Source organism: Sorex fumeus, unplaced genomic scaffold (genome assembly GCF_029834395.1).
Source record: "Sorex fumeus unplaced genomic scaffold, SorFum_2.1 ptg000054l, whole genome shotgun sequence".
Taxonomy (NCBI): domain Eukaryota; kingdom Metazoa; phylum Chordata; class Mammalia; order Eulipotyphla; family Soricidae; genus Sorex; species Sorex fumeus.
In genome coordinates this window covers 6,278,657-6,302,692 of record NW_026606111.1, presented here as the reverse complement: position 1 = coordinate 6,302,692, position 24,036 = coordinate 6,278,657, and the positions used below count along the sequence as shown (strand labels likewise).

The window sequence follows — 24,036 nt, the reverse complement described above, 5'->3', positions numbered from 1 at the left end:
GGTACTAATCTCGGTCACTCTTGGAGTGTTATTCTTTTAATAGGCTAGATTGAGCCTTGAGTTTCAGAAAAAGAGAGTGAGGAACAGGTAATACTCATTTACAAGTAATGTTATGCATTAAATCTTTTTTGTTTTTATAAGCTTTTGTAAATTGAATAACTTAGATTGACTTTGGTTTCTGAGTGATTTCTTGTTTTGTAAGTCAATAAGGGAGCAGAGTAAAGGATAAAGGATAGTTTGTAGGTAGGATGTTCCCTCTGCAGAGGTTGGGATGAGGTCACGCCTTCCCCCCTTCATCTTTCTTCTTCCTTGCTGCTGCAGTGGGCCACTGCTACTAAAAGGCCAGTGGCATTTCTGTGATACATATTTTGTTACAAAAAGAGTAAGTTTTGTCAGATTATCTTCATTTCTGGACTGACAACTGGAAATACTTTCTATAGTTCCAGCATTCATAAAAATGAATATTTAAAGCAAGTCTTAAGATACTAAAATATTTGATCATACTGCAGGATATGTTACCTAAATGAATCACTCAGGGCAAATAAATAGATGAAAGCTTCCATTTAAATATTGCACGTTTGATTTTATATTCATGCATGTTTAAACATGAGACTAGAGGGGACAGTTTATGTTCTAACATTTTCGCCTCCTGATAAAATGTCTTTCCTGTCAACTCCAGTGGTTGGAGAAGCTTGAGTTGTAGTTTAGTATGTAGTAGATTGAATGTTCTTTGAAGCAAGTGATCCTGTAACTGGGGATTTTTGTTGTTTTTCTCACACTTTTAAAAGTTTGTTTGAAACTGATTTGATTTGTGTATTAAAAATATTAGAAACAGATGATTTCCACTTAACTCTTCTCTACATTGATTACATTCATTATTTCGACAAAAGATGCACCATTATTGTTAGAATTCCCCCCCCCCCCAACAATCAGAATTGCTGAAAAGGCATTGTGAAATACTTTGTTTTCTATAGCTGGTTATATGAGAATCATATAATGTCGCTCCGCCACGACAGCGGCCGCGCGATTTTGGATTTCTGCAAAGAGTCAGATAATTACGAGATTGGTTTCTGTGCATCTGGTATTATGGCTGTGCTGGAGAGCCGCTCATGGGGGGCAACTCATGACCTCGGTAGGGCGTGAAGGACAAGGCATTGGGAGGGGTGGGAGGGGGGTATATTGGGGTTCTTGGTGAAAAATGAGGACTGGTGAAGGGAGAGGTGTTCGATCATTGTATGACCGAGACTTAAACCTGAAAGCTTAGTAACTTTTCCCACAGTGATTCAATAAATAAATATAAGAAAATAAATAAATAAAACTATGAGAAAAAAAAGTAAGGTGGAGTTCATGCCCAATTCAATCAGCTAATCAGTGACTGAATAAATAGCAGTACTCCTACATTAAAGAGAGAGAGAGAGAGAGAGAGAGAGAGGAGAGAGAGAGAGAGAAGGAGGGAGAGAGGGAGGGGCAAATGAGGAATGGGGGCAGGAAAGAAACTGGGGACATTGGTGGTAGGAAATGTACATTGGTGAAGGGATAGATATTGGAGTAGACAAAAATAAAGGTAAAGGTAAAGGCCCTCCCGTTGATCGTCGATTTGCTCGAGCGGGCCCAGTAATGTCTCCATTGGAGACTTTGTTGTTACTGTGTCTGGCATATCGAATATATCACGGGTAGCTTGCCAGGCTCTGCCGTGCCGGCGAGATACTCTTGGTAGTTTGCTGGGCTTTCCCAGAGGGGCAGAGGAATCAAACCCGGCTAGGCCGGGCTGGCTGCATGCAAGGCAAATGCCTTACTGTTGTGCTATTGCTCCAGCCCAAAGTCTGGGTATAATAGGAAATAATACAAACAAAGGTAAAGGTAAAGGTAAAGGCCCTCCCGTTGATCGTCGATTTGCTCGAGCGGGCCCAGTAACGTCTCCATTGGAGACTTTGTTGTTACTGTGTCTGGCATATCGAATACTCTCGGTAGCTTGCCGGGCTCTCCGAGAGGGGCGGAGGAATCGAACTCGGGTCGGCCATGTTGGCTGCTTGTAAGGCGAACGCCCTACCCGCTGTGCTATCGCTCCAGCCCAAAATATAAAAATTTTTGAAAAAAATATATTAGTAACAGGGCATGAAAGATAGTCCAGTCGCCTTGCATGCCACCAACCTGGGTTTGAACCCAGCGTGCCATCTGGTTTTCTAGCCCACCAGGAGTGATTCCTGAGAGCAGAACCCAGAGTAAGCTCAGAGCACAGCTAATGTGACCCTTCTCCCCAGTATTAGTAATCATAGCACATAGCATTTTTCCCTTCCTGGATATTTTATTCTAGGTCATCTCTGCCCCATTGACTTTACTGAATCTGTATACTTGTCTTTCTTTTGGTAGTGTCTGTATTTTTCTGCTCCATTGTTTTGCTCATATTTATTGCAAATCTGCGTGTGTGAACATTGTAAGCCTCTTTCTTGGAGACTTACAATATGCACGCTATTACGTTACAGAGATTATATATATTTTCTCTCATAATGTCTTCTGATGAGCAAAATTTCTAAATTTGATGAAGTCCAGTCCATATTTTCTTGCTTGTGCTGTTGGTAAGAATTCATCAAGTTCAATATTTTGAATTTGAAATTTAAAATTTCAGATTCTAAAAATTTACCCTTGTAGGGGCCAGTAGATAGTTCAGGGATTCCAGTACTTGCCTTGTATCCCACTGACCTTAGCTTGATTCCCTGGAAGCACGTATGGTCCTTCAAGCACAGACAAGGGTCATTCTTAAGCAAAGAGCCAGGAGTAGTAACTGAAGACACATTATTTAGTTTTTGTACATGGCTGGCAGTAGCAATCCGGTTTTTCCATTTTACATGTGCAAATCTAGTTAGTCCTTGTATCATTTAAGAGATTATTCTTTCATCATTGAATAGACTTGGGACAAAAACAAATCAGTTGTTTATTGACTTTTTCTTCTGTTTTCTCTGTTTTAACCCATGGTCTTGATATCTGTCCTTAGATCAGACCACTTTTTTTTTTCCAGGAGGGAGCTGGGGGTGGCAGCCACCCCCGATTGTGCGTAGAGATTACTTCTCTGCTCTCAGTGATCATTCCTGGCAGTGTTCGAGGAACATTTTGTATGGTGGGGATTGAAGCAGGGTCGGCTGCCTGCTGACCTGCTGACCTGCTGACCTGCTTGCAAGCTCCTTCTCCACTGTACTAATGTTCCGGCTCAGGCCACTGTTTTGGATTATGTTGTTTTGTAGTAAGTTTTAAAATTGGAATGTGCAATCTTCCACCTTTATTGTTCTCTTTTCAGATCATTTTTGCTATTTGGGGCCTCTTGCAGGACTATATGAATATGAATAGTGACTTTTCTGTTTCTGTAAAAGTGACAGTTACAATTTTGATAGGAATTGCATTGAATCTGTAGGTTGTCAGGAATATTAAAGATGGTAATAAAACATCCTATCTATGAACATGGGATATCTTTCTATTTTTATGTCACCCTTAACTTCTTTTATTTTTGCAGTTTTCATTATACCTATCATCCAGTTCCTTCGCCAAGTGTATTCCTAGGTATTTTGTTCTTTGAGATAGTCTTTAAATAGAATTGCTTTTTCATGTTTCTTTTTTGGATTATTTATTAACGGCATATAGGGACATAACTTACTTTTTTGGGTGTCAGTAGGATTAGTAAATTTGACAAAAGTTCTACAGAACTCATGTATTGAAAATTCCAGAGAGAAATGATAAAACCTAGATAAATTTGCAGTGATCATGAATTGGAAGAGTTAATATTGTCAGAATCTCCTTTCTTCCCTGATGCCTAATTAAAATCTCAGTAACTTTGGTCATTTTCATACAGGATTTTGGGGACTGAAGTCAGGATCTGTTAACAATGTGACCAAAGGTCATTGTTTCCTCAGATGCATTGGTCACTTAGCGCTTTTTTCCCTTGAGGAACTACAGTTCTTTCAAATCCACAAATGGTGATGCAGGAAAATTTAAGTCAGTGTCCCTCTAGTTTTTAGGATCAGTTTGCAGATTAAGACCCGAAACTTTGGAAGAAGTGAAGTGATGTATAGAAAGGGCAAGGAGCCCTAATTTGAAATGACTTAACTAAATAATTATTGACAGGTACTTTTGCTTGTTACCCATAATGTAAAATCCTTTACACTTAAAAAAAAAATCCTGGGGCTGGAATGATAGGACAGTGGGTAGGGTGTTTGTCTTGCATGCGGCTGATCCCGGATCGATTTCCAGAAGCCCATATGGTTCCCCTGGCACTGGGAGTAATTACTGAGGGCAGAGCCAGGAGTAATCTTTGTGCATCACAGGGTGTGACCCAAAAAGCAAAAAAAAACCCCAATAACAACAACAACAACAACAAAAATCCCAGTGTCTATTTTCATGGAAATTGGCAAACTAATTTATTTTAATGGAGATACAAATGCTACACTAGCTAAGAGTATTTGGGAAAAGCGCAAAGTTTGCGAATCCAGATTACCTCTCCTGTTTTGCAAATTTGTTAAGCTCAGTAATAAAGTGTTGTTAGCCAGAGGAAAGGCATATTATAACTGCAACTGATCAATAAAAATAGAAATTTCTAAGTGATCAGTGAGAAAGCTACTGTATGGAGATGTGAAACACTTGTGCAGTAGAATATCACTCAGCCTTAAAGAAGAAAGAAATCGAACCTTCAAGACATTGTGCTAAATAAAAAATGTCTTAGGCATAGAAAAATTATATTGCATGATCTCACATATATAAGGGATCTTTAAGAAACAAGAAAAGCTTGAATTTATCCCAACAGAGAGTAGAATGTTGGTTATAGCAACTCTTAGTTGTCAGGAAAAATGGGTGGTGTGTCACACCCAATGATGCTCAGGGCTTACTCCTGGTTCTGTGCTCAGGAATCACTGGGTGGTGCTTGAGGGATTATATGGGATGCCAGGGATTAAAGCCTACTTGGCCTTATGTAAGGAAAGCACCTTACCCTCTGTACTATCTCGTAGTATTTCTCTTTGCCCATAGGAAAGAAATATTAATCAAAGGATAAAATATTTCAGTTATAAGTAAGTTCTGGAAACTTAGGTAGAGCATGTTGACAAGTAATGTGTTACGTACTTGAAAATTCTAAGATAGTATATCTTAAATGGTTTACCACGATATGAGAGATTTATTTTGTTATTTCACAATCTCCACATATCAAAACCTCATAGTACATAACTTAAAATTATTGAATCACCATAGGACACAAAGTTACAAAGTTGTTCATGATTGAGTTCAGTCCTGCAATGTTTGAACACCTATTCCTTCATCAGTGCCGACTTACCTCCACCAATGTCCCCAGTTAATTTTATTAATAAGGATAGATAATACATGATTTTACTTAAAAATTCTTCACCTGTTGATGGGGCTGACAAGATAGTTCCAGGGATTAAAGTGCTTGTCTTGCATAGTGTTTGGGTCTCCTGGCGTCACCTGGTCCCCTGAACACTGCCAGGGGTTACTCTTGAGCGTGCACCGCAAGAACCTTACTTGCTGTACTTTCTCTTCAGTCCTGCCTAGAATTTCTTTGAATTATAGAAAAACCACAGTGATAATGATAATAAAGGTAACTGTAAATGTAAGGAGAAACCTTTGAGGTCTTGCTAATTTAAGATTTTTGATGATGGCTGTATTTGGAAAATTTTTCATTTATTTATTTTTTCATTGTAAATTTCTCTGTCATAGAGTGGAACAAGAAAAAATAGACCTTTTTTTTTTTTTTTTTTTTTTTTTTGGTTTTGGACCTCAGTGATGCTTCGGGGTTATTGCTACCTCTGCACTCAGGAATTACTCTGAATGGTGCTCAGGGGACCATATGGGATGTCAGAGATTGAACCTGGGTTGACTGTGTAGCAAGGCAAGTGCCCGACCTGTTCTACTATTGCTCCAGTCCCCAAAAAATAATTTAAAATATTATCAAATTGTTTTGCTTAGAGAAGATTGCCAAAATAAAATATGTGTGTGTGTGTGTGTGTGTGTGTGTGTGTGTGTGTGTGTGATGCATTTTGAGAATTCATACAAATAAATGTCTCTATGCTTTGGGGGAAAAAAAGAAATATCAATAGAAAGTTAGATATTGGGCTGGGGATGTGGCTTAGTGGTCGAGTGCTTGCCTCTAGCACCAGAGTGATACTGAGGTAGAGGAGATGACAATAGGTATCTTCACTGATCTTTTAAGATAACAGTATTTGTATAAAAATTGTGTTGGTGTTACTTAGTAAAATGATCTATGTTTATTCAATAGGAACTTAACTTTTCGCTTCTTACTAACCTTTACTATTTTAATTCACTTTAGAAATATAAACCTGGTCGATGTGATGACATATTAAAGTGGAAACCTCCAAGTCTGAATTCTGTGGATTTTCGCCTAAAGATAACAAGAATGGGAGGAGAAGGGTATGTATGTACATTGTTCCCTCACCATTTTTGTGTAAAATAATACTGTTCTGCTTCACAGTTTATAGGTTGTTCTATACATTTCTTAGTTTATATTGTACTCTACATATATATCTCTATATCGAATTTTTCACAGATTACTATTTTCATCTATGATTGCTAGCATTTTGCAGTGTTACTTTAAACTTAACTTTCTTCTTAAAACCTAATATTTGCTTCCCTAAGCACTATTTGGACTAGCCCTTGAGCACTGCTAGTTGTCGCCCAGAAACTAAGCTGAAATAAAATGCATATGCAGCTTTTTTTGTGTAATCATAGAATTTTTCATTCCTGAAGAGCAAGGACATAGCAGCATCATGCAACTTTTAAATATAGAATTTTTTTAAATAACAAATATCTTAAAATCACAATGGCAGAGTATATAGAGGTTAAGAACATGCATTCCATATACATTTAGCAGTATTTGGTCCATGCCCCTAAAAAATGCTGTTGTTATTTTTATCGAATTTGTATAGTACTTTAGTTAGGACGTTCATTTTAGCATTGTTAATTTTTCCAATCCATAGACTGGGAATGTGTTTCCATTTCTTCATGTCTTCTATTTCTTTTAGCAGTGATTAATAGTTTGTGTAAGTCTTTCCCCTCCTTAAATTGGTTCCCAGGTATTTGAATTTTGAGGTGCAATTGTGAATGGTATTTAAAAAATTTTTTTCTCTGTTCAGCCTTGATTTTTGCATGTAGAAAAGCACGTGGACATTTTAAGCTCTCTCAAAACTTAGCAATGTGGAAATAACCTCATCAATAAATGGGGAGAGAGGCGAACAGCCATTTCTCAAAGAAGACATACATGTGGCCATTAGACATATGAAAAAATGTTCTTTATCCTTATCATCAGGGAAGGCAACAACATGATAACACCTCATATTAGTGAGAGTGGCGTATATTAAAAAAGACTGGAATCAGCCACTGCTGGCAGGGATGTGGGGAAAGAAAATCCTTATCCACTGTAGGTAGGAATGTCATCTGCTTCAGCTGCTACAGAAAAAACAGTTTGGAGATTTCTCAGAATGTGGCCCAGTGAGTTCATTTCTTGGCCTCTACTCTAAGAACCCGAAACGTATTTCAAAAAAGATACTTCTGTTTTGTATTAATTTCTCTTTATAATCACCCTTATGTTTTTCAAAGATATTTTTGGCCCTAAATATGAACAGCTGTCACTGATTCATATTTTTATTGAAATCTTAAAGTGAATCTGAAATATCAATTTTATTCCATTTTTCTAAAATATTTTTTCTTCAGTATATGAATACTTTTTGGGACTTCAGAATATTTGTAATGTCTTTAGATTATAATAATCCTTAGATTTTTCTCTAACCAATGCAGAATATGTCCTGATCTAAAATTTTAAAATTTGTATATTTAATGGAGAGTTAATTTTTTGGCATTACATTAGCTTAGTGAAGGAATAATTGTGTTTATAATAATATAATTGAGTCTTTGTAAAAAAATACTGATTTTTAATTCAGTGGCATATTTTATATGATTATTGATTATAGAAATTAGTAGTTCTTATAGCTTTCATATTTGTAGTTGGCTTGAAGTATTTATGAAGTTACTTTGAAATGCCCCCAATTCAAATTCTTGTTTATTTATTACAGTGGAAGGCAAAGGAAGAAAGATTTGAGCTTTCTAGTGATTGTGCAATTTGAATTCAAATCAGTTTTTCAATAAATTAATAGCTTTTTAAAAATAATTAAAAATAGACATTAATAGAATTATATTCTTTTAACTTTCACAGTTTGTTTTGAACCAAGCCTTTAGTTTAAAGAGTTAATTATGATGAGAGGGTATTTAATATCCTCTAGCATTTGACAGCTTCAAAATATAAATATGGTAATTTATTGTAAAAAGAAGAAAGCTAGGGCACATCATTGTTAATACAGTCCTTTTATCTCTGGAAAATAGAAACTCATATTAAGCTTTGAATCTCAGGGGAGAGTATTGGGGGAGGGTATGGAAATACCTAATTTTGTTCTTTGTGTATATCAGAAAATAGTTTAGTAAACTAGGCTTTCAAGTGAAATGTTGAATAGTGGGTTAGTAGGAACAATTATCAGACAAAATTTTTCCAAAACTCATATGTAATGGTAGTAATGGTTGTTTTTTATTATCTTGATTTTACTTTATTGTTAGTTATCTTACTGTCTTTTATTTGTGATTTTTAAAAATTATACTTAGTTGTAAGAAATGCATTTCAATGTGTAATTGCAATACAAGCCTTTGATTAATATGCCATAATTTTTACTAGCATTGTTAGTGTTAGTACTATATATTTAATGGCAATAAATTATTACCTTATATTGTTTTAATTAGAAACTGTGTCAACTGGAAGTTTCATATATCTATAGCTCAAAGATATTTCGTCTTCATATTGACATATGACAGTGCATTGCAGGTTACAGTATATGTTCTCAAGTTATCAAAGGAAGTCTAGGTATGTGACATTTGAAAATTTATTTTTATTTAATTATATGAAATTGACAGTCTAAGGTATATATTTGAATTAAGCATATTTGAATTAAGGATATTTTTGCTGAGCATTATGCAATTTGATGAGTTCTTCAAATATTAAAGTTCCTCTTTTGGGTAATGTTTCATAATAACTCTCATAGATAGAGATAAAATATGCAGTATTTATATTTAAAAATTTCTTTCTTGAGCATTTGAATATAGCTTATTGTACAGTGTATGGACCATATTCAGTGATCTCAAGGGAGTTTAGAATAAATTAACTGTAAATTGCATGAATTCATTAACCAGAAACAAAGACCTTTATTCATCTTTTTCAGAATTTAATTTATGAAAAAGAAAAAAAATTAACGGCCCTATTTGCTTTCCATTTATTTTTAGTGTATTTGCATAGTAAGTAGCATTATTTAAACAGATTTATCACTATTCGGTAAAAATTTATTGAAGATCATCTGTGTGTAAACTATGTTGTTAGGGAACAAAAAAATAAATAAGTATAGGAGTTATTTATTAGTATAGGAGTTAAGGAGCATGGCTTGCATGCAGCCGACCCTGATGCCAACCCTGGTCGAGATAGTAGTCGAGTCTTTGCAGGTTGTGGCCCTGGAGGCGCCTAGTACTGCTGAGGTGGCTAGGGTAATTCAGCATCACAGGACATGCGCAGCACTGCATCCTCAAGCCCTCGCATTGAACTGCTGCCCCATTGGGCCTCCTGAATGCTGTTGGGAGACCCTCCGTCTCTACCCAATAATGGTTTGAAAGGTGAGGCAGAGTCAGATAAACGTCATTGTGACAGATCCTATCCTGTCCGTGTGAATAAAGTGAAGATTATACCAAAACAAAAGTGTAAGTTAAGTTCTGCTTGGATAGAGGAGACATTCCAATATGACTGTTGTTCTTAGAGTAGGTTATGGGGGAGTGGAAGGGAGTGACGGAGGGAGGAAGAGAGAGAGAGGGAGAGAAGGAGGGAGAGAAGCAGGGAAGAAGGGATAGAGAGGGGGAGAGAGAGAGAGAGAGAGAGAAAGAGAGAGAGGGAGGGAGAGAGAGAGAGCTGTCCACCTATTAAGGGTAAAACATCAGAGACAAATAAGGATTTCTCATACTGTTATAAAAGCCCTAGGAAAGGAGTGCACCTGGTAAATAGTGATTCATCCTTTATCTTTAACCTTTTTCTTCAATAAATTTTAGTTACCTCATAAATAGCATTTAGCTAAATTTATTTTTTTAGTTATGTATTATCTCGAGCTTCCCCCTTCTCTCGTCTTTTTTTTCTTTCTTTTTTTTTTTTTTTTGTGAAGCAAAAAGGTTCTATTGAGAGGAAGAAGGAAAGGAAGATATGTGCAAGAGAAAACAAAGGTTTGAAAGAGCAAGCAAGCAGAGAAAGAAATAAGTGTTCAGGCGCAAACACCCGCTTGGGAGAACAAGTCTGGAGCATTTTTAAACTTAGACCTTGGCATATGCAAGCACACATAAAAATTTTTTTTTTCCCCTCATATTTTGTGACATTAGTCCTTTCCGTATATTTGTTTTTTTCTTTTTTCATTCTGTATATATGCCATGTATTTTAGTTTTGGGGGCTATGCTTCTGGGCCAGGAGAGCTGAGGAGAAAGCCCAAGTTCTTCTGCACTCAAGGATTACATTCCATCACTTGAGCCATATTCCTAGCAGCCCCCCTCCCTTTTTTGCATTTTATTTATCTTTTAGTTTTTATTTTTATGATTTTTATACATTTTTTTTTCATAAAGTAGTTCACATTAGTTCATTACAGATAATATTCAAACACCCACCCAACCAGCGAGCATCTTTCCACCACAATAAGAGGGGAAGTATGTGAAGATTGTTGTATTTCATTCTGGGGCCATTTAAGGCCACGTGTACAAAAATACAGGCAAGTATGTTAAAACCAGACACACGTGTGCTACTTTAGGTACATCAGTGGGCTCACTCCAGGAAATACTGCATCGCTCTCTTCGAGGAGCTTTATTTTATAGTCTCTGGATCTTGGCCGTTGATGAGATTACATGGCCGGTGGGGGTGGTGGTGTGGGGCGGGGGGTTGTGGGTGTGACTGCCAAGCTACTGGAAAACTGGAGATCTGGCTGGAGGAGGCCCAGTCCCCATCTGAGCAGGCTTGGAGATCTCAGTCCTGGGTCCCGCATACCTGAGTTCCTCTGTCAGTTCCTTCATGCGTGAGGCTTGTCTGAGCTTGTGGAGAGTGTCCTTGAGCGTGGCTGTGGCTGGGTTCTGGAGGTTTTCAGCTGCCGGGGTTCTGCTCGGGGCAGGAGGGGAAGCTCAACCTGTCCGCCTCTGGGGTGTCAGGCACGGGGTTGGGAGATCCTGCCTTGCATTTTATTGATTGATGTTTTTTGCATTAATTCTTCCCTACTCAGTTTAAAGTTATATATTGAGGGCTGGGTAGTACAGCAGGTAGAGCGTTTGCCTTGCATGTGGCCAACCTGGGTTCAGTCCATAAGTTCCCCTGAGCAATGCTGGACTAATTTCTAAATGCAGAGCCAGGAGTAGCTCCTGAGCATCACCAGATGTGACCCAAAAAAGTAAAATAATAAATAAAATCTAAAAAAAAAGTTATATATTGAGCTTTTGTTTTCTTAGTGTTTACTCCAGGAATTTTCATGATGTATATCTTAATATGTCTGATTTTACTCTATGTGCTGCCAAAGAGAGTACAGCTTAGTTTTAAGTTGACATCTTTACATTCTCATCTAATGTGCTTTCATTTTTATCATCCTCTTTCCAACTTATGTATTGATTTTTTTCTTCCAGTGAAACCAATATTGTATTATTGTTTTTATTAGATAGTGAATATTTGACTGCTTTTTCTGTTTATTTTCAGATTCCTTTGCTGTACATCCTTCCATCTTTTCATGTTGAAGTCTGCCATTAAATAACATTTCTTTCATGTTGGGCTGGTAGCAAATCTAGCTGCTTTTATAATAGTAGTTTTTTTTCCTTATTCATTGCACATTAAATTATAGTGAAAAGTTGTTTTTTCTTTCACTTTTGACAGTGACTTCTTGTGCCTTTTGACTTTATTGTTCCTTTTGAGAAATCATTTGTTAGTTTATCTTCCTTTGAAGATAACCTTTCTTTTCCTTCTCTTTGTTGTCAGAAATCTAATCTTCATTTTTTAGTGTGCTGCAGATCCACTGTGATGAATATAGGAATGATTTTTTTTCACAAGTAAAATTATTTGGCTTCTGAAGAAATGTCATTTTTTAAATTAGTTTTAAGCATGTCCTGCCTTTTCAAAAATTAAAATTTTTTTTGACCATTTTTTTCTTCTCTTGTACTGTAACTCTTAGTTTGATTTATTTCAAAACAATCAACTTCTGTTAAGTACAGATTTAGGAGCTTATGATATTTTTATGAAATATTAGATCCTTCCTTTATGGAATTTACATGTTAACGAAAAGAGATAAGCCAATGAACAAAACAAATAAGAAAATTAAAATTTTCTACAAGTGCTGAAGATCAAGCCCAGAGCGTCACACATTCAAGACAAGAAGTGATACTTGATTTGTTGTAATCACTGAATAGAAAAAGAAAAAAGAATAGAGTATGAGGCTGAGTGTCCAGATGGAAGGAAAGAGGGAGAAGTTGAAGTGTGCTGTCACTGACAAAGAATTGAAGAAGACAAAGGAATTAGCCAAGCAGATAGAAGTAGCAAAAACACGGAGAAGAAACAGAGCAAATGCCACGCCCCCGCCCCGCCCCGTTTTCAGCTCTGTAACCGGTGTGGCAGGGGAGGAGGGAGTTGGGAGCAGACACTGCATTAGTGTAGCTTACTGCTGCCGTAAGGACTTTAGCTCTTAGTCTGAGGGAAGTCCCAGCGTTGCAGGGTGTTAGAATAAAAAAGTGACTAATCTGGCTTACATTTTATAAGAATTCCTCCGACTGCCATGATGAGAATCAACAGGAAACGGTCAGGGAAAGCAATTTAGAGATTTTTTTTTTTTTTTGCATTTTTACTCTCTTTAGGAGTTCCTCTGACTGTAGTGATGAGAATGAAAAGGAAAGGGTCAGGGAAAGCAATTTTACCAGAATCCAGGCAAACATCCTAGTGAGTGAGTAGGACTAAAGTAGCGTAGTGGTGGTGAGAAATGGTCAGATTCTGAATAAACTTTTGAAAGTATAGTGATTTCTGTGTAATTTGGCTTAACGAAAGTTGTTTCTTTCCCTTGTATGAAGTCAGGTTTGATTTTGCTGTTTAAATGCCCTCTAGTTTTAACGTTGAAGTGCTGCTTAGCAGTTGTAAGGACAAGAAGAAGCCTATAGAATGTTTTTGAGAAATATATCTATCTGTCTACGTTTACTTCTACAGCTACCAGATAAGCATCACCTAGGCGTAAGTTTTAGTTTTTTTTTGGGCTGTGAGTTCAGTGTTAATGAATCATCCTTGCTTATTAAGGAATGTAGAATTAATAAACCTTCTCCCCTCCCCTTGCCATCATTGTTATTGTTGTGATGGCAAGGGTTGTCGCACATGTGCCTGACACTGGTGCACATGCGTTTCAGTTCTGCTCCTTGGGCAGGGGCAGGTGCAGGGGTGGTTGGGGCTGGGTGGAGGAAGTTCAAAGATAGCAGAGCACCATTACACACCCAGTTATGGTACCTGCTGATGGTCACACCCTTTTAGTTCTTCAAATTTTGGTGCTTGCCCATGTGCTCACTAGCGGTCCCCTCTGTAGTTGTGGCACTCACACATATATTCCAGTTATAGTCCTCGCCGGGGTAGCTGCAGTGCTCATACAAGGGCTGTCCAGGGATTGTACTTCCCAGCTGTGGTACTTGCTTGTATTTTATATTGTTAATTTTTTTTTTAATTTTACAGACCATATTTTTACTGTGTATATAAAAAGAATTTTTAAAGATGCCCCACAGATAGAAAATATTTGTTTCATTCCTCATTTTGACAAAAGATTAATATCAAACATTCATAAAGAACTTGTAAAACTCTGGGATCAGAGCTGTAGTACAGCAGGTAGGATGTTTTCTTTGTATGCAGCTGACCTAGGTTCAATTTTAGGCAAGATCAATTCTTTGATCCCCTGAGGGGCCCCCTCCCCAGGAGTGATCCCTGAGCACCAAGCCAGGAGTTATCCCTGAGTACTGCTGGGTGTGACCCAATAACCCTACCCCTTTTGCCCCCCCAAATAAAAAAGGAACTTATAAAACTAAAGAAAAAAAGCAGTTCGTCCCATCAGAAAATGAGGAGAAGAAATAAACAAAACTTCCTCAAGGAAGTACATATAGGTGGGCAGTAGGCGAACAGAAAGTGTTCTCCATCACTTCTCATCGGGCAAATGCAAATCAAAACTAGAATGAGATGTCACCTCACACCAGTGAGACTGGCACACATCATGAAGAATAAAAACGAATGGGGAAAAAGCAACTTTCATTCACTGCTGGTGAGAATGTCATTTAGATCATTGTTTTTGAAAAACTGTATGCTTAAGCTTCTATGCAACCTGGCAATTCCAATTCTTGTCATTTCCCCAAGGGCCAAAAAACTCTATAGTCAGAAAAGACATTTGCACTAATTTAATTTGTTCATTGGAGCACTATTATATTCACAGCAGCTAAAAATCTAGAAACAACCCACGTGTGCAAGAACACATCTTTCAGTGGTGTGCATCGGTGGGTGTACCCTTTGAGTTGTGCTTTTCACACTCTTATGGCTGCAACAGAGCTAGAAATTGCTGTGGGTCCAGGGATCACAGACTCCTCAGCTGCCAGGTACATTCAGCATAAGTAGCGACCCCAAGGTTAAACTGATGTTTGCAAGGCAGGGCTCTAAGCTGCTGAGCTGTATCCCCTGGGCCCTAATAATGTGGTTTTTAAAGCAGAAACACACAGAAAATGAGGCTTTGTACTATCAAGTGTTTGCAGAAATATAATGCTTGTAGAAATTACTTGGTATTCACTATTCTGGCAATATCAGTGAATTTACAGAGTATAACAAACTATGAACAACAGGAATGAATTAATTTTTTTATTATCTCCCTTCAATTAATATATATAATTATAAATGTTATTGATTAAGGATTTTTTTCTTTTAATTATCTGCAGTATTACTAATGTTTGGTGAAACTGAGAAATTGAAGCTGCCCTTTAAAAATGTTTGTTTTTGGATCCCACCTTGCTCAGGTCCTACTCCTGGTTCTGCATTCAGGGATTACTCCTGGTGGGTTTGGGGGCCCATATGGGGTTCCAGTTGCCGGGGGCCAGATATGGGTCAGCTATGTGCAGGGCAAGCACCTTATTTGTTGTTCCATCTCTCTGACCCCTTATTTATTTATTTTTGGAGGGAGCTTCCCAGTTTGTGCTCAGGTATTATGAGAGAGCCAGTGTGAGTGAGTTAGTGCCATGAGGCTCATTGTTCAATGCTCAGGTTCCAGGGTATGCTGCTTCTCAGGCCCTGCAGTGTAGGGGGTGACCAGTGCCACTTCTGCAGTGATTTGGAACTCCAGAACCATTTCTGGCGATGCTCAGGGACTCTAGGGATTATTCCCTTCAATGTTTGGGAGGCCATGGGGTCCTGGGGATTTAACATGGGCTTGGACTGCCTTCTCCCACCCTGAAGCTGTCATTTTAAAGGTAACTTTTGGAATTGTTATGCTTATAAATTTGTTCCAGAAGTGTATTTGAAACAATTGCATTATAATGTTCTGGGAAAATTCTCTATAATTATATTCCTTGCCAAATGTCACTAATTTTTACTTATGTAAGTTGCTCCTCTGCATTTTTTTCAAGGTATGAGTATCTTTTGTTTGTTTCCTTCCTTGTGTTTGGACCACACCTGGCAGTACTCAGGTGTTACTCTTGGCTCTGCACTCAGGAATCACATGTAACATGCTCAGGGGATCATATGGGATACCCGGGTGTGGACCCATTTCGCCCATGCCCAAGGCTTGTACTCTACCTACCGTGCTATCACTCTGGCACTCATTTTTTCCCTCCCTGAAGTTAGTTTTTTAGTGGGGCCAGAGAGATGGTACCAGACTTCTTACGGTCCATGCCTTGAATATGGCTGGTTGGATTCCCGGCACCACATAGTCCCCTGAACTAGTTCTAGTATAGCACTGGACACTCCCAAGCTCTGCTGGAGTAGCCTGAGGAATCCTTGACCCCATTGACTGGCTCAGCATTATGGTGCTGTGTGCTTTGGCCTGTTGATCCTGTGTGTGTGTGTGTGTGTGTGTGTGTGTGTGTGTGTGTGTGTGTGTATGGAGAGAGAGAGAGAGAGAGAGAGAGAGAGAGAGAGAGAGAGAGAGAGAGAGAGAGAAAATTATATGCTGGTGATTTATGAGGCATGAGTTATGACCTTGGCCCTCAGTTAATATTCTAGGGATACATCCAGGCAGTACTCAGAATGTCCAGGACCCCTTCAGAGATACTCAGCCAACAGGACCTGCTGCTCAATGCAGGGGCCCAAGGATGTGATGCTAATTGAGCCCTGTGGTTCAGGGATACGTGCTCTGAGGCTGTTGATGCTGCACCTGGCCATGCTTGATAGGGCATCTGGTGCCAGGAATCGAACCTGAGTTGGGCAGGTACTATCTCCTGGCCCACTACATAGGCTTTTATCAATAGTGGCGTTTGTTAATTTTTGTCTAGAGCTCAGTCTTCTTTTATTTGACCTACATTTTAGTATGGAAATTACCTGGTTATTATGAATGAGCTTTCAGTTAATAAGATTTACTGTATTAGCATCTTTTGCCAACATAAACTGTATTTATTGAATAAGGAAGCATTAATAGTTCATTTGCTAAGGAGAGTTGAATTTGAGAGTGATTCATTAGTTTGCTCAGTGAGGCCTTAGATAAGGTTTAATCTAGTACTTATTCAAAGTCTTTGTTTTATTTACTGTATTATTTGTGGAGATTTTTAGTGGAGTTTAAAAGAACTTTTTATAGTAAGGTGTAGTTCAAGCCCAATTCAATTAGCTAATCAGTGGCTGAATAAATAGCAGTACTCCTACATTAAAAAAAAAAGAACTTTTAATGTAATTTAGATATCACTAACAATTTGACTGGCTTTATGCATTTTTGGGTGAAATTGTTTGACTCATGTTCATACCTCTCCACCTTCATCAGCTAATTCTGTATTTTGTGAAAGTCCAAAATCCAAGATTGCAGCAAATCTTAGGACATTTTACTTTTTCATGGTTGTCTTTCTTCCTAGATTTCTACTTCCTAGAAGTAAATATGTACTTCCTATATATTTGATCCAGCATTGATCCAGCTGGTATGTGTGTATGCATGTATGTATATATGCACACATATACATATATAAATTATTAATTTGAGACCCATGTATTTGTGAATATATATGCATATGTGTATATATCTGTATATATATAATTAACCTGGCATTGCTCAAGGGTTACTCCTAGTATAGGGATTACTCCTTGCAGGCTCAGGGTATCAAACCCAGGTTTGATTAGGTCTGGGTATCAAACCCAGGTTGACTGGGTTGCTGTCATGGCAGTTTCCTAACCACTATACTATCACTGCCTAATCCAGATGGAATATTTTAACTGCTTCCCCACATAAAGTAGGAATAGTCGTGTGTGGTGGTACTTCATTAAATTCCAAATCTTCTTTGTTGACCTTGTTCCACTTGGTATATTTCAATAATTCCACTAATTTTGGTTTTCACTGTTCTGAAAAGGATGGCCTTTTAGTTAGGGTTGTCTGCATCAAGTTGGTTTCTGTAGGAAGTAGGTTCTGAGACAGGAATCTGCATCTTCATTTATTGGAGGATTTTCTTAGGGTCACCTAAAGGGCAAAGATGAATTACCCTGCACATGTGCCAGCATCTCAGCTGATGTATTAGAAGTCCTGCAATTGGGGTTATCCCTCAGCAGTCTCCCAAATTAAGGTATAGGGCTGGCCCTTTGTGCTTTCTATACCAGTAGATGCTAGTTTTCATGGGGAGGACTCATAATGTTGGGTGAAGCAACTTTTCTGTGGTGGTAGTTCTTAAAGAAGGACTTGGTTATCAACCTTGGAAGTCTTGGTACCTGGAATGAATGAATGTCTCATTTTTGAGAAAGAGAGATCTGATTGCCGGCCACAGCATTCACTGCTTGTACTCTGTGACTCCTCTATATTTATTATTGGCACATGGAATAATTGTGGCTTTTAAAATCAATAGCCTCTTTGAAGTGATGTGACATGATACTTTGAACAAAGATTTAAAGGTTGTGCTTGCTATTTGTTCAAGAAAACAAGATTAAAGACCTATCTGTTTCATCTGTTGTAACTATATTGAAATTTGACAGTTATTACGTATTTGATGCTATTTTAGAAGCAAATATGTATATATATTTAGCAATGAATATTAAAGAGAACATCCCTGTCATCATAGGTTTTAAATTCCAGTGGGATAGGACAAATAAATATATATCAGGTGGCATGACACTTTTATAGCATTGTATAACTTTGTATTTATTTACCTTGATGTTGATAATTGTCTTAAGTGACTGATTAAGAGTTTATAAGGACATACTAATTTTTTTGATTGATGATTTTGATTAAGGTATATTACTAAGGAGTTTTCTGTATTAGTAGTCGGAATTAATGAATCTTTCACAATTATATTGTCAAAACCTTTAGGGTTGGGTGAGGGACATTTGTGTAAAATGGTTTATAACATGGTTTTTGTGCATGTTATTAAGTTGCATTTTTGTCATAAGGAACATTATTATTAAAAAAACATTATAGTGTGTTTAATTATACATGGGTATGTACTTGTTATCATTCATAGAAAATTAGAGACCAGAATGTTTCTTAGAATGTTAAACTGTGGAAATGTACCCTATAATAATAGTGTTTTTTAGTTTTATGCAAGATCATGGTTTACTAATTTCAGCCTGGTGAAACGGAATTCTTCCAGAATGCAGTTAATGAAAAAAATTTTTAGAACTTTGGCATGCTGTCTTATGTTGACCTATGTTGTTTTTTTGTACCCTCACTCTCTTACTTAAACCAATAGTCCTTCTGATTGCAGGGTCTTTTTCATCCTTTGCCTAATTTTCTTTTCTTTCTTCAGTGCTAATGATTAACTTTACTAAAGCCTGGCAAGCTCCCTGTGACGTATTTGATATGCCAAAAACAGTAACAGCAAGTCTCACAATTTGGTGTGAGACGTTACTGGTGCCCGCCCGAGCAAATTGATGAACAATGGGAGGACAGTGGCAGTGACAGTACAATTCTTAATTTGAATTCTTAATTCAAATCCACCACTGCTTTCAGATATCCATGACTAGGAAAGTTCTCTTTTTAAGTGTACTCACACCAAGGCATAACAATGGTATAGCACTCTTCTAGTTGAATTTTATATACTTGTATATAAATAATTATTTGGTGTATTACTTTACCACTATTAGACTGTTAGTGACCTGAGAGTAAAAGTATTGTTTGTTTTTTGTGGGGAGGGTGTTTTGGGCCACACCTGAAAATGCTCAGGGCTTACTCCTGAAACTTTTGAGGAGTCATTCCTGGCAATACGTGGGGACCATATGTGGTACTGGGATTGAACTGAACATGTGCAATTGAAGTACCTTAATCACTCTATCCTCTTTTCTGGCCTCATTGTTATTATTTAGTTTGATTTAGGGAGTCACAGCCTAGTGACGCTCAGGGGTTACTCCTGGAGCTGCACTCAGGAGTCACTCCTGGTGGGTCTGGGGGCAACTAGGGGATGATCTGGGTCAGCTCTGTGTGAGACTAGTGCCTCACCAGCTATAATATCTTTCAGGCCCTCGTTTTCCTTTGAGTAATCTTATATCCTTGTGGTCTACAACTGTGTTGGGAGTATGGAAAGTACTCACGTATTTTCCAAGTGAACACCTGAGGATTTGAATATTATATAAAACAGTATATGTAGAATATTGGCATATGTTAAATTTATTATTTTTTTACTGTCAGAATAACTCATTTTTGAGTGGATCTGGAATTTACAAAGTAACAAATAGCTTTCACGAAAATTAAATACATAGTTGAGAGTAGGTCTTTCTAAGTATACGTATCTTTCCCTCTACTAGTGTTTTGTCAGACCTTTTCCACCTTTGGACACCCGCCCCACATCCTCACAACACCTTGGTAACCTCAGTTCTGAGGTCAGAGCCCAAGGGTTTGTTTACATCGGACAGCATCCCCTGTGCATATATGTTACAGAGTAGTGAGGTTATCTGGCCTTTTTGTTCTTCTCCTGGCTTCTTTCACTTAATGCAGCACCCCCAATTCTGTCCATGCTTGCTTGTTGTAGCAGAAGGCAAGTTTCATAGTTGTTTTTTATTTATTTGTTTTTAGAATTTTATTTACTTTTCTTTCTTTCTTTTTTTTTTTTTTTTTTACTTTTGGGGTCACACCCAGCGATGCTCAGAGGTTACTTCTGGCTCATGCCCTCAGGAATTACTCCTGGCAGTGCTGGGGGGACCATATGGGATGCCAGCAATCGAACCTGGGTCTGCTGCATGCAAGGCAAATGCTCCACCCGCTGTACTATCACTCCAGCCCCCTCATAGCTATTGTTTAAACTCTTCTTTAGGAAAGCTACTAAGTTCCACCTCTTTGGAGTTTTCTCTCAGGTTTTGTTTTGCTCCATGATTTGTGGCAGATTCCTTCATTTCCTCATTTTGTGTAACACTGTTTATTAACTACTCTGTGTTGACTTGAGCATCTGTCTTTTCTTGACTTGCTGTGCAGGACTTCTCTTGGATTTCTAGGCCGCAGGAGATAAGCCAGGGACATTTTTCCAGGATACAGTGGTGGCAGTTGTTTTATGTGCTGTGTCAGAGCTACTGCGGGGAGGGAGGGGGAGAGTTCAACCTCCCCCTTCTTTAGGCTGCTTCCACAGTCCATGTTTTCCCGACCCTTCCAGGCCATCTCCTACTTTTCTTGTGGTGCTGCCAGCTCTCACAGAGGGTGCAGGCAGGATGAGAGCAGTCTAGGACCTATGGTTTGGACTCAGGTCAGGCCTCCGTCTCAATAGCAGCTTGGGGTGGATTGAGTAAGGGTGCTTCTCAGAGTCTGAGGGTGTCCCCATTCAGTGTTGATGCTGTAGGCCAGAAGCACCCCACACACTTGGTCAACTGTGCTTTTCAAAAAAGGGGGAGGCACCCAGTGCTCCCCTGAAAATATATCTTCTTTTGAGAACGATTTCCAGTTATAACCTAGACTATCTCTACACTCCTTCCCACCTCGTGACGGGGGAAGGTATTGTCTAGAGTGGCAGCAGCTGCTTTCTGCTTTGACCTGAGGCAGGAAGCCACCCTGTCGGGCCACAATCCTAGCAGTGGCCTTGGGATGGATGGAACAGGGGCCTTTGTAACCCAAGGCCAAAACCTTGCATATGAGGAGGCCTTAGGGAGAATGCCCCAGGTGATGCTCCCCAGGCTTGAACTTCAGCTTCCTGCCTGGTGTGGAAGGAGTGAGGGGGGGATGGCCCCTGGCTGAGTTGTCAGTTGTACCCTGTGTGCTGTCTAGTGGCCGGCAGCAGCCAGCGTGCCAGATGTCTCCTTCCGCCAGCTCCTCAGCTGCTCGCCTGCCTGCCTGCTGTTGCCTCTGGTGTCTCTCTGTTCCCCCAGCCATGGGCTGGGGAGCGCTGCTCCCCGGGGGCATGCTGTCCTCTGGAGGAAAAAAATCTCAGATTTTCTGAGCCTTGGGGCAGGGTTGGTGGTGGTGGTGGGGGGTGCTGGTCTCCTTTGTAGCAGGTCCTGCAGGCCCCTGGTGAGAGGTTATTTGCAGTTGTTCCTGCCTTCCTCAACTCCGCTGCCTCTGTGCAAACACACTTTCTCCCGCCCTGTGGTCCCTTGTCAGAGCTGGTATTTCACAGTTGAAAATGTTTGGAGGTGGAGTCTGGTGTCTCTGCTGGTTTGCTATTGCACTGAAATTCGGGGTTTAATGAAATAAATAGAAGCTTTACATATACTATACAACAGTAGTTTTGTCTGTTTAATATTAATTTTCTGAGGGAGTACTGTTTCCAAGACCTCAAAAACGTGGAGATATTCAATAATATCTTGCTGTAATGTAGTAAATTACACTAACTCAGTCTTATTTTTAGCCTTTTATTTATAGGTTTGTTTGGTCTGAGGGGCAACAACTAGCGATGCTCAGGCTTACTCCTGGCTCTGTGCTCAGGGAATCACTCGTGGTGGGATTCTTATATGGTGAGAGTTCCCATTATAAGGAGGTTCTGAGGGGTGCTGAGGTTCAAACCAGGGCCAATTGTATGGCGAGGTAGAGCTAAACACCTTACTCACTATACTATCTCTCCATTCTTTATTTATGGTTTGATTCACTAGCGTATCTTGGTGTTAAACATTTCAAAAGACATTAAAATATCTAACTCATCTGTAGGCTAAATATGATGACAGAATTGTCTTATAATTAACAAGGAATGTAACAATTATTTTCTAAAGGGTAATGAACACTCCATTTGTTTTCTTTTGGCTGTCATTAATATTTAAGTGTTATTTTTATTCATTTATTGAAATAAAATATTTAGAAGGAATAACACTTGCTACGGGCTTTGTACTATAGTTCTGTTAGTATTTTATTTTCCTTCCTGTTTCCTACAGTCAAACATATTTGATATGCTCAAATACTATAATATTTTGGTATCTAGATTCCTTTTTAGAAATAATTTTTTATTATAGTTTAGGTAGCATGGTTATAGTAGTGATTGCATTTATGTTTTGATGTACAAAGTTACTGTACCCCAGCTGAGATTAGGATCTAGTTTCTTAAACCAAGGATTGTAACCTTATGGAATTGCAAGTATAATGTGGATCCTGAAGAATAATTAAACTACCGTAAATTCAGTAATACGATGCCTCCAATTGCAGTTTTTGTTCTAGATCTCTGCTGAAGCAAATAAGTATAGCATCTGGTACTTGGTATGCAACTACTAAACCTGACTAAGGCCTCTGTCTCCACTCCTTTTTTTGGGGGGGAGGTGGAGGGGAGTCCTTGTAGACTAGAGCCAGTCTCACTGGTGTGAGATTCCTCATTGTTGTTTTGATTTGCATTTCCCTGATGATACGAGATAGTGTTTTGAATAGTTTCTATCATTTCAAATAATTACATTTGGTCCATAAAAGTAAGATATAAAAATATTGCCCTTATTAGAAATAAGTCAGCTAGTTTGATTGTTCTGTTTCCATTTTCAAACTTTGGTCCACAACCGATAATGCTCAGGACTTAATCCTGGCTCTGTGTTCAGGAATCATTTCTAGTGCTGCTTGAGGGATCGACCATATTGGGTGCCAAGGATCGAACCCCAGTTGGCTGCTTGTGCCCTCTGTATAATACTTCACTTCCCACTTTTTTTTTTTTTGACCACAATTTGCAGTGGTCAGAGCTTACACCTAGCAGGATTCAGGGGACCTTATGGGGTGCTGGGAATGGAAACTGGGTCAGTCATGTGTAAGGAAAGTGCATAACCCTTTTTACTGTTGCTCCAGCCCAGAAATAAGTTTTGGAGGGACCCACACCTACCTTTGCTCAGGACCTACTCCTGGCTCTGTATTCAGGGATGGCAGTTCTTGGGGGAATTCTGACAGTTCTTGGGGACTGTATGTTGTGCTGGATATTGTAATTGTGTTGGCAATATGCAAGGCAAGCACCCCTATCCACTGTACTACCTCTCCTGTTCTCCACCTCAAAAATTAGTAAGCTAATTCAAAGTGGTTCAGTAATTTTCCTAAAATCTCATAGCTATTATTATTCTGTATTCAAACCTTATGCCGCACATCTTACTTTCACTATAGTCATGGTTTTCAAAATTGCTTCATGTACGATAATTATTTTGTTCAAGTTAAAGATTCTACACTGCCCTCTTGTGCAGTTTTAATATAAAATTAATGTAAAATTATCATGTCACTTTCAGAATAAAACTGTTGGTCTGGGTTTATCAAATTTAGCATATCTTGTATTATGAAATTAAAGATGTATTAGTTCTACCTGATTTTTTTTTCCTTAGACTTTGTTTTATGATCCTTACTTTTCTCCAGGTGAAAGGTGATGCCTTTAAGCTGCTGCTGCATTTGCA

General features: G+C 38.6%; 1 protein-coding gene across 2 annotated transcripts in view; it reads left to right on the top strand.

Moving 5' to 3' along the window:
- Positions 1 to 24,036, top strand: part of RNGTT (RNA guanylyltransferase and 5'-phosphatase) — a 245,197-nt gene that overhangs the window by 136,248 nt on the left and 84,913 nt on the right. For both annotated transcript variants that reach the window (XM_056125214.1, XM_056125213.1), the window contains one exon: positions 6,323 to 6,423. In XM_056125214.1, coding sequence (XP_055981189.1) covers positions 6,323 to 6,423 — 101 coding nt within the window. The remainder of the gene's footprint in view (positions 1 to 6,322; positions 6,424 to 24,036) is intronic.